Here is an 11,135-nt window from a genome sequence, read left to right on the forward strand (position 1 = left end):
CCCTTGGGAGACAGTCCTGAAGGACAAAGAGGTCCAGGAAGGCTGGATGCTCTTCAAGAAGGAAACCTTCAAGGCCCAGGAGCAGCTGTCCCCATGTGTTGCAAGACTAAAGGGCAGGGAAGGTGGCCAGCCTGGCTGAACAGGGAGCTTTTGATGGGACTTGGGGGAAAAAAGGAAGGGTTTACCACCTTTGGAAGGAGGGACAGGCAACTTGAGAGGTGTATAAAGATCTTGTCATGCAGAGAGAAAATTAGGAAGGCAATAGCCCAGCTGGAGCTCAGCTTGGCCACTGACATAAGGGACAACAAGAAAAGCTTTTGTCAATACATCAACAATAAAAAAAGAGCCAGGGAGACTCTCCATCCCTTACTGGATGCAGCACAGAACGTTGTAAGCAAGGATGAGGAAAAGGCTGAGGTACTTAAATCCTTCTTTGCCTCTAATAGTCAGACCAGAGAGTTGTGGTAAATGGGGTCAAATCCAGCTGGTGGCTGGTCACCAGTGGTGTCCCTCAGGGCTCAGTGTTGGGGCCAGTCTTGTTCAGTATCTTTATCAATTGCACCCTCAGTAAGTTTGCAGATGACACCAAGTTGGGAGGGAGTGTTGATCTGCCTGAGGGTAGGAAGGCTCTGCAGAGGGACCTGGACAGGCTGGATTGATGGGCCAAGGCCAATTGTATGAGGTTCAACAAGGCCAAGTCCTGCATTTCGGTCACAATAACCCCAGGCAATGCTCCAAGCTTGGGGAGGAGTGGCTGGAGAGCTGCCCAGCACAGAGGGACCTGGGGGTGCTGGTTGACAGCAGCTGAACATGAGCCAGCAGGGTGCCCAAGTGGCCAAGAAGGCCAATGGCATCCTGGCCTGCATCAGGAATGGTGTGACCAGCAGTAGGATGTGATTCTCCCCCTGGGCTCAGCATTGGTGAGGCTACACCTTGAGTCCTGTGTGCAGTTCTGGGCCCTTCACTGCAAGAAGGACATTGAGGTGCTGGAGCAGGTCCAGAGGAGAGCAATGAGGCTGGTGAAAGGTCTAGAGAACAAGTCATATGAGGAGTGGCTGAGGTAATTGGGGCTGTTTAGCCTAGAGAAAAGGAGGCTGAGGGGAGACCTCATGGCTCTCTACAACTGCGTGAAAGGAGGTTGTATGGAGGTGGGTGTTGGTCTCTTTTCTGAAGTCAGTAACAACAGGAGCAGAGAAAATGGCCTGAAGTTGCAGCAGGGGAGGTTTAGATTGGATATTGGGAAGAATTTCTATACTGAAAGAGTGGTCAGGCATTGGAATGGGCTGCCAAGGGAGGGAGTTGAGTCACCATCCTTGGAGGTATTCAAGAAATGTGTAGATGTGGCACTTAAGGGCAAACTCTGACGTGGTGTGTGTTTGATATTTTTTGTGTTGATGGTTGGACTTGGTGATCTCAGAGGTCCTTTCCAATCATGATGGTTCTGAGAGCCTCTGTGGGTGATCCAGAGAAGCAGCAGAGCAGGCACTGCGTGACCTGCACTATTCTGATCCTTTTTGCAGGATCTCATGGCAGCAGAGACACTTTTTGGGATATTTTTGAGGCTGTGCATAGCCACTTTGTTTCCACAGCTCCTGTGCAGAGATCAGTTTATCCCAAACACTCTGGCAAAGTCAAACAGCTGCTCACACATATGTGTGGTATATCAAAAGGAGACTGCTCTAGAGCTAAGATCTACCAGTGCCACACAGGCAGCTTATAAAGGGAGGCCTTATTCTGCCAGGAGTGTTTTGTTTGGACCTGAGAGTGGCAGCAAGTGTCAACCACCTCCCTGGAGTACTGTGCATCAAATAAACTGAGAAGATGTCAGTAATTGTCATCTCTCAGCGTGACATGAGTAGCTTCTCTGGGAGGAGAGGGTGGGTGACTTGGTCTTTGGATCAAACCTGGGTGGCTGAGCACTGGAACAAGCTCCCCAGGGCAGTGCTCACAGCACCAAGCCTGCCTGAGTTCAAGAAACATTTGGATGATGCTCTCAGGCACATGGTGGGATTCTTGGGGTGCCCTACACAGGGACAGGAGTTGGACTCGATGATTCTGATGGTCCCTCCCAACTCAGAATATTCTGTGATTAAGAAGTAGGAAAGAGCAACCTGTTTCCAACCTTAGGGAAAGCTTGGCCTGTGGAGAGACTTGTATCCCAGCCGAAATGCCATTCCCATGAGGCCAGTCACACCTGGCAAACCTCTTTAATTAATGACAGATCAGAACTGTGCCAGCATCCTTGTTGCAGTGAAAAGAAAGCATGCATGCACAGGTAGGTCTGCACGTGCAAGGGGTGTAAGGAAACCAAGTTTGCATTGTCCCCATACATACACTAGATCAGCTCCCATTCCTGGTGATTCCCAGAGCAGTAGTATTTTATGAAAGGACAAGGGTTAATGGATTAAAACTGGAAGAGGGGGGATTTAGACGAGACATTAGGAGGAAATTCTTCATTATGAGGGTGGTGAGACACTGGCACAGGTTGCCCAGGGAAGCTGTGGAAGCCCCATCCCTGGCAGTGTTCAAGGGCAGGTTGGCTGGGGCTCTGAGCAACCAGAGCTAGTGGGAGGTGTCCCTGTCCATGCAGAAGGGTTGGAACAAGATGATCTTTAAGGTCCCTTCCAACCCAAACCATTCTATGATTGTACGATGGGATTCTATGAGTCTGAAGAATTCACCCACAGCAGTGAAAGCAACGCCCTCAGGCCAACCACAGCGCAGCCTTCTGCTGTGGCCCAGGCAGAGCACCCCAGAAATAAGGAAAGGCAGGTCCCACAGAGGCAGTGTGCAGCCTCTGCTCCAGCTGCCACCCACCCACACTGCAGAACAAGCCGCTGCTTCACTCGTGCCCCACCTCACCCTCCCTGCTCAGCCCGCGTGGCTCCAGGCTGTTGTAGGACGGCAGCTTGGTCACCACAGCCTCCACGGTGAAGCGGTGTGGAGCGCCGAGACCTGGCACCTCTCCTTGGAGAGCAGGGTCCTCCTGGCTGCCTGGAGGGGGTCCCGGCGGGGAGAGCCGCTGCCGGGAGCGGAACCAGCGGAAGGCCAAGATGAAGGTGATGGCGACGAAATCCAGGATCAGCTCTGCAAGCTCCATCACAGACAGGACAGAGGACCCGAACCACAGACTCCACTGGTTCCCAAGCTGGGACAGCAGGGTCACCACCTGCAGGAGATGGAGAAAAAGGGTAGTGAGGACAGCCCTCCTTCCAGGCTTTTGTCTCCCTGTCTCCTCCCACCAGCAGTGCCCCCCGTGGTGCTAGGGGGTTCCTCCCACCCTGGCACAGGAGGAGACTGGATGGTCAGCAGTGCTGCTGGATTTAGTGTCTGCCAATAGAGAGGGACATCCTGGGGGAGTGGGTGGCTGGTGAGGACAGGGCAGCACAGTGTGTACCGTGAAGGCTGGAGACTCCCCATTGGTCTTGTAGTTCCACTCCTCAAAAAAGATATTCACCTTGGCAACTCCGTTCCTGCAGATGGGAGGCTGGGGGTCAGTAACCTCAAACCTGCAACCCCTGCATTTACTCACCAAGCTTAATTGTCTTCCGTGTCCCCTTCTGCCCCCTGCCCTCCTCCCACATACGACTACCCAGAGGCTTTTCCCCATCTCCACAGTCCCTCATTCTGCACTAAATGCAATCTTTGGTACTTCTAGTGCACTTCTGAGACTATGCTGTGAAACCCAATGTCTGTGGCATCCTGTGTTGGCTAAGGACAAGCTCCTGAGCTCTTGTGTGGCTCTCCTTCCCACTCTTTCATTGGCCTTTACTGGGACTCCACACCACGTGGCAGCAACTTGGGGCTTACTGTTTTCATAGTAGCAGCTGACCCTCTTGAGACTCATCTTCACTTGGATTCCCATTTCTTGTTGAAGTCCCAGTTTATCCTAGTCTGACTCAAATCCACTGGCCTTGTCCACAGGTCCCATGCCTAATCTCTTAAATGCCCTTGCCCTGGCAGTGTTCAAGGATGGGGCAACCTGGTCTAGTGGGAGGTGTCCCTGCCCATGCAGGGGGGTTGGAACTCGATGATCTTCAAGGTCCCTTCCAACCCAAATCATTCTATGATTCTTCCCTTAAGTGATATAATCTCAACTATGACCCCCAGATAGACACACTCCACTGGGATGGAGTTTGATTAAGATGCCACCTCTGTTTAGGGGCTCTCACCTCTTGGATGTGATATTGTATTTGTTCTGTTGTGAAAGCATGTAGAAAACCCAGTCCTGAAATGAAAGTGCAATGAATTGCATTACATGACCACAGTCACCTCCTGTAGCCTTAGTTCCAGTCAAGGAAGGACTAAATGGGAATTCAGAGCAGTGCTGGGGAGGCAAGAAACCCTCTCCTTACCTCTGAGACTGCAGAAGGCCAGCGGGAGTAACCAGCCGACAGCTGGTATTCTGTCATCCTGGAAGACAACAGACCACGTTAGCTGTAGAATCCACAAGGCCAGCCTCTCAATCCCCAAGCACACTGTGAAGCTCCCTCATGCTGAAGTTCTTCCCACTCCCCACTGAGCTTCTGCACAGTTTTCAGAACCTCACCCCTGAGCCAACACTGATGCTCCTCAGCCATTTTGGCTTCTTGATGGAAGAAATATAGTTTTGGGTTACAGCTCAGCTATTGACTCAAGCCTTTGCCCTGTTCAGTAAATGTTTTCCAACATCTCTAGGAATAAAGAGTTTCCAGTCTACCTGACTGATGGTCAAACTTACCTGCAAGGTTTCCGACACTTGTGGAAACAGCCCAGCACATCAGCTTTGAATTCAGCCAGGAGTTTGTAGTAGCAGTAGCCTGAGCAGGAGAAAAAGTAACTCCAGGTAAGTGCACAGTCTCTGTATACAAAAGGTGATACACAACAGCGAGGGGAATCCAGAACAGGTTTCCCTCCACAAGCTCAGAGGGTCTGACATCCAAGGCGAGAGTGTCTTTTGGATGTCCCAAACCAGGAAGTTCATTGATGACAATGAGGAGGTGCACTGGAACATGAGGAGGACCAAACACGATCAGGTGGGCAGGCACTTTACTGTTCCTCCTATTCACTTACCCCAGGCCATGTGCTTTGTGTAGTCACAGTACTCTGCTCCATCAGGTAAGGGATAGAAATAGTAGGCACAGCCACAGCGCTCCACCATGTTGAGCTGAAAGCAGGAGCGGATGCAGACCTGAAGGCACAGCAGGTGGGAAACGTTGAACCAAGAAACCAAACCCGCTGCAGCCTGTATTGCATCATACTGTTCACACTGCTCAGGTCTGGCTGTTAGGGGGCTGGAGCATTTCAGGGAAGGAGGGAAACCAGCTGGCACAGGCCGGGTGAGGAGTTACCTGCTCGGTGTAGCGGGACGAGTACAGGTTTTGCACTGGCACGTCGCTGCCGTCCTCCGTGCAGTCGCTGTAACTGCCCCCGAGACGCACAGTCGTCTCCTGGAATATCAAGGTACACAAAAGAATTGGCACTTCACAGTCTTCCTTCTACATTTCCATCTGCCAGTGGGGACAAGCCATCCACTGCTTGTCCATCAGTATCTGCTCTCTGGACTTTCCTCTGGTTGCCAGGTCCCCCTGCTTCCTTCATTGTTCAGTCAAATGCTTCTTGTCTAGTCCAGTGAGCTTCTCTTCTTCCTCTTTGTTCTCTCCATGCAATTAATCCTCTTCCTTAAACACACACCGAGTCCATGGCAACCCATCTGTATCTATCTACTAGGTTAATCATCCCCCACGGAAGCTCATATCCCCACATCTGCAGCTCTTAACCCTGCTGCTTCCTCACCTTTCTCATGCTGATGGAGGTCTCAATACCTGGACGCACGTTGAAACCCCCATCATCCATGAAAGCTGGCTCATTCTGATCGTGGACCATGACCCTGGCTCCTGTCACCGTGGACAACAGGGGGATGAAATCATTCTGCTCAGTGCGCACCACCAGAGAGAGACCTGAGGGAATGGCAAAGAGCAACAGACATCATGGCTGGCCCTTGTGAGGGAAAGGAGAGAGAGCAGAGTGGTTAGGAGTCCATACGAGATAAAGGAAGAGAAACATCAACAACCAGGGCTGCACCAAAGCTGGGCAGCAATGGAGGGTGGCTGAAGAGAGGCCAGAGGCAAAGCTAGAAGTTGCAGGAGAGGACAGAGAAAAACTAATCTCTTTGTTACTGGGAGTGGAGAGAGACTTCATGGAGAGACTCTGAGTTGGATGGAAGAAAAGCCTGAAGGTTGGGCATAGAGAGGCTTCCAGTTTAGAAACACAAACTGGTCACTTGCTGGAAAAAGGAAAGTGGGGAAGGAGGAGGCCAAGACCAGGCTCTCAGGGGCACAGCACTGGACCTCACCTGGGGACTTCAGGAAGGGCCAGCACAGGTCCAGAGGGAGCCACAAACATAAGGATCAAGACAAAGAGAGGCAGTGGGGCAGCAGCGAGGGACAGCCACCTCCACATGGGTGCAAAACAGCTTGGGCAAGGCAGAGCAGGGCTGCAATCTGCCAGGACAAGTGAAAGCACCACAGGATGCCTGTCACTCCTCCTGGGAAAAGAGAGCTGAGCTGTTCTTACTCACCAGAGTGCCTCTCACCCACCGTTATTGATGCCAGGCAGCGAGGAGGTCCACAGGCTGCTGCTGTTGTCATTAAAGGTATAGCAGTTGCCATACAAGGGATGGTGGAAGTGGGTGTAATTCCTGAGAGGGGAACAGAAACATTCACATGGGGTGAGAAGGGCTGCTGAGACCAAGGGGAGAGGGCTTGCTGAAAGGAACGACTCTTGTTTTGCACCTGCAGGGAGAGGGGCTTACAGCAGATGGGCACTATTTGTTATGTAAACACAAGACAGGAAAAAGCAATTAAAATGTGCTGTAAAAAATGTCCTGGAGCTGGGTGGGATTTTTATATCAGGTTTTTCATACTGCCAAATGGGTTTTAGTACCAGCAATGGCTGTATTATCTTCCTGACAAACTTAGTTCTTCCTGCCCCTTTTCTTTCCTTGCTGATGGGATCATTTCACTACCTCTTTGGGGCTTTTGACCATAATGACAGGTAAAAAGTGGGATATAGTTTTTGCTTTCTTTTTGCTTCCTCCTCCTGTATGTGGGCTGATAGGTACCACTTCACCACTGCAGAGAGCAGAATAAAGAGACTTCCACACCGTACACCTGAGTTTGTACCAGTAGAACTATTTCATTTGTGTGAAACCCAGGGAAAGGAGGAACCATCCTCAGAGGCCTGTAGTTCCAGGTCATGGCAAGTGGGACCCTGCTGAGCACAACCCACAGGAAAGACTCATCATCTAAAACAAGGGGAGCTGAACGAGGACCAATCCCACCTGGGGAAAGAGGTTCTCTAATGTGGGTTTCTTGAGTTTGCCTGGCACCCAGGCACAGCCTCAGTGAGATGTTGCCACCACTTACGCCTTGTCACACGTTGCTTCGTTGAAGCGGCAAGCGTAGATGAAGTTCTCAAAGTCAGACTCATCCAGGGCTTTGGCATCTGGCATCTGGGCCAGAATATTGATGTAGTGAAAGCTGTACCATTCCCGCACGGCATCCACCCCTGAAGAGTATGCCTGATGGAAACAGTCCTTGTTGTTTTCACTGCACTGTTAAGAAGAGAAGGAGAAAACCAGCCACGTCAGGGAAGTCTTGTCTTGGCTGTGGCTTAGCTGTGCTCCCTCAGCATGGGCAGGAGATGAACCCGAGGGAGAGGACAAGCTCTACAGGCCTCCTGTGCTCAAACCAAAAGGGAATCAGCAGGATGAGGAAAAGCAAACCCAAGGCAGCTCCTCAGTGGAAGGGAAACCCAAGGTGAATGAGTGTAGCTGAGTAAAACCCAGGAGCAAGGGGTGCAGGGTGATCTGCTGCACATACATTCTATGTGGTATAAAACCAGCAGCTTTAAATTGTTGTGTGGGGAGCCCTTCCTTCAGGGTGTGTCCAGAAAAAAAGTATTTGATCTTGTGGGAACTGGTTAACTGGCAAGCCATTAGCCTCAGTCCTTCACTACCTTTTAAAATGCAAACACATACCCTTGGGCAAAGAAGCTGATACCTAGGAGCAAATTCGACCAGGACCACATTTCACTTGGCCTACAGCCATCCCATCATAGAATCACAGGCTGCTTTGGGTTGGAAAGGACCTTAAAGCTCATCTAGATCCAGCCCCCCTGCATGGGCAGGGACACCTCCCACTCGACCAGGTTGCTCAGAGCTCCATCCAACTTGGCCTTGAACACTTCCAGGGATGGGGCTTCCACAACTTCCCTGGGAAACCTGTGCCAGTGTCTCACCACCCTCACAGGAAATAATTTCTTCCTAATGTCTAATCTAAGTCTCTCCTCTTCCAGTTTTAAACCATTACCCCTTGTCCTCTCACTGCAAACCCTTGTAAAAAGCCCCTCCCCAGCTTCCCTGTAGCCCCTTCAGGCACTGGGAGGCTGCTATGAGGTCTCCCTGGAGCCTTCTCTTCTCCAGGCTGAACAGCCCCAATTCTCTCAGCCTGTCTTCACAGCAGAGCTGCTCCAGCCCTCTGACCATCTTCATGGACCTGCTCTGGACTCGCTCCAGGAGCAACATAACCTTTCTTACATTCTCCTTTGCTATTATAAGGCAACACTGGAGTTCATGTTAATAAAAGGGTATAACTGCAAGGCTGATGCAGGCTTCAGGTTTCCCTGCCCTACCTAGGAAAAGAGGGGCACTGAGATTCCCAAGTCTCCTGGGGCCTGCATGGACAGCTCTGCCTTTATCTGTCGTGAGCAAAAGCCAGTGCCAATTAATCAGACTTGTGATGTAGCGAAATGCACAGCCAAGGGTCTGATGAGACAGAAGCAGCTGGGCAGAGACTGGAGTGGGTAGGACACAGGCTATGTAAGGATCTCACCAGAACAAAGCCAATTTTCCAGTCATTCTTGTCCACCGATGGACTGTTCTCTGGCATGTTGACTAAGTTATCCCGCTTCTGCCTCCGCAGCGGGTGGCGCTGGACCTGGTGGAGGAGGCTCCTGGAGCTGCGCTTCCGCGCCGACAGCGCCCACCAGTCGCTTCGCGCCAGAGACATGTTGTAGTCGTAAAGGTCCAGCAGGGTCTGGTGGGTGATTTGGTCCAGCTCATCCAGCTTCTTCCGGATGGCGCTGTATCTGTGCAAGGGGAGGGAGAGAAGCCTGCAGGTTTAGGGCTGGAGGCGCGTCAACAGCACTGAGTGAGACAGGTGGCAATGTTTGTTCCAGCAATCCAGGACAAATCCAGCCCCTTGCTGGAGGCTGCCTGCCTTGTAGGAGAGAAGTATCATGGAATCGTCAGAGTTGGAAGGCACCTCTAGAGATCATCCAGTCCAACCCCCCTGCTAAAGCAGGATCCCCTAGAGCACATTACTCAGGGCTGCATCCAGGTGGGTCTTGAATGTTTCTTGAGAAGGGGACTCCACAGCCCCCCTGGGCAACCTGTTCCACTGCTCTGTCACCCTTACCATAAAGAAGTTTTTCCTCATATTTAAATAGAACTTCCTGTGTTCCAGCTTGTGCCCTTTGCCCCTTGTCCTGTCACTGGGAACTACTGAAAAGAGTCTGGATCCATCCTCCTTGCACACACCCTTTAGATCCTCATAGGCATTAATAAGGTCTCCCCTCAGCCTTCTCATCTCCAGGCTAGTGAGTCCCAGCTCTCAGCCTTCCCTCATACAGGAGATGCTCCAGTTCCCCAGTCATCCTCAGCACCCTCCACTGGACTCTCTCTGGCAGTTTCCTGTCTCTCTTGAACTGGGGAGCCCAGAACTGGATGCAGTATTCCAGAGGTGGCCTCACCAGGGCAGAGTAGAGGGGAAGGATGACCTCCCTTGACCTACTGGCCACACTCTTCCTCATGCACCCCAGGCTTCCATTGGCCCTCTTGGCAGCAAGGGCACATTGCTGGCTCATGGATAATTTACTATCTACCAGGACTCCCAGATCCTTCTCCTCAGAACTGCTTTCCAGCAGGTCAGCCCCTAATCTACACTGATGCACGAGATTCTTCCTCCCCAGGCGCAGGACCCTGCACTTGCCCTTGTTGAACCCCATTAGGTTCCTCTCTGCCCAGCTCTCCATCCTGCCCAGGTCACTCTGGATGGCAGCACAGCCCTCTGGAGTGTCAGCCACCCCTCCCAGTGGAGGGGTATCCCAGCAAACTTGCTGAGGATGCACTCTGTCCCCTCTTCCAGGTCTGCTTTTGTCCTGTGGGCATTTACAGTGCAGCCTGCTAACTTGCACCACCCAGAAATGCTGCCTAAACTAACACGCCTTAGTGTGAATGCCCTGCAGCAGCAAAGGCCTGTGAAAACTGTCCTTTACACCGGCACTGCTACAGAAGGGGATGGTCAAGGACCATGAAGAGAACAAAAAGCACGTGCTTCAACCCTTCACCAACAAAAGCACAAGCAGTCAACAGCTCTGGGAGTCTCTTTCTTACCTGTAGGGATTGAGGGTGCACAGCGTCACGGCTGGGAAGGTCAGCCTGTCGGAGTTGAGGTTGAGGTTGAGGTTGACAGGGTAGCTGAAATACTCCCTGTAGAGGATCCCAAACTGCCAGTACATTAAGCCAAAGGTGAGGAAGAAGAGAACGGACCAGAAGGCTGTCTTCATCTTGTTCTTTTTGGAGCACACCAGGCGGATGGCTCCGTGGATGGTCGTGTTGCTGCAGAAGAACTGGAACAGCTCCTGGTAGGAACCGTAGAATTCGATGAGACCCTCCTGCTCCTCATCTTTCTGTTGCTGCTCCTCTTCTTGCTTACATGGCCTCGTCTTCTCCCCTTCTGGCACCTTCCCTGTCTTCACAGACCCTCCCTGCAGCAGAAACTCATCATTAGAGGGTAACCCTGGAAAACCACGGCTCTGGGAAGCTGTGCCGGGTGCAACACCTGCCTCGGCATCACCCCCCCCCCTACCCCCCCAAAAAACCTCGCTGCTTTCACACCCCCCACCCCAGGCTTCACCCCAAGCTCCCCAGCCCTCCACGCAAAGGCTCCCCGCGCCCAGCACACGGGGTGCCGGGGGGGAGGTGGATGCTCCCGCACCGCACAGCCCCGCAGTCCCTCCCACACCCGCACCCCCGACCCGGTCCCCCCCGTCCGGGCAGCGACACTGACGCGCGGCGCCGTCCCCATGGCTGG

The 11,135-nt window shown here is 52.3% G+C and overlaps 1 protein-coding gene across 1 annotated transcript; it reads right to left on the bottom strand.

The window, feature by feature from the left end:
* Window positions 1-2,842: 2,842 nt before the first annotated feature.
* Window positions 2,843-11,129, bottom strand: SCNN1A (sodium channel, non-voltage-gated 1 alpha subunit). The gene is made up of 13 exons (XM_009998647.1): window positions 11,112-11,129; window positions 10,436-10,809; window positions 8,874-9,129; window positions 7,407-7,594; window positions 6,579-6,679; window positions 5,776-5,939; window positions 5,331-5,429; window positions 5,053-5,170; window positions 4,721-4,799; window positions 4,356-4,413; window positions 4,173-4,228; window positions 3,398-3,473; window positions 2,843-3,169 (listed from the first exon to the last, which is right to left on the bottom strand). The coding sequence occupies exons 1-13, from the start codon at window positions 11,127-11,129 to the stop codon at window positions 2,843-2,845; spliced, it is 1,914 nt and encodes a 637-aa protein (XP_009996949.1).
* Window positions 11,130-11,135: the final 6 nt, after the last annotated feature.

The sequence above is a fragment of the Chaetura pelagica genome, unplaced genomic scaffold, assembly GCF_000747805.2.
Source record: "Chaetura pelagica isolate M959 unplaced genomic scaffold, ChaPel_1.0 scaffold120, whole genome shotgun sequence".
NCBI classification, from domain to species: Eukaryota; Metazoa; Chordata; class Aves; order Apodiformes; family Apodidae; genus Chaetura; species Chaetura pelagica.

Excerpts from the sequence above, each read along its gene's own strand:
- SCNN1A (XM_009998647.1), bottom strand. Across the intron at positions 7,595-8,873 it reads GGAAAATTGGCTTTGTTCTG|TGCAGTGAAAACAACAAGGA; the intron begins GTGAGATCCTTA and ends TCTTCTTAACAG. Across the intron at positions 5,171-5,330 it reads CGTCCCGCTACACCGAGCAG|GTCTGCATCCGCTCCTGCTT; the intron begins GTAACTCCTCAC and ends CTGTGCCTTCAG.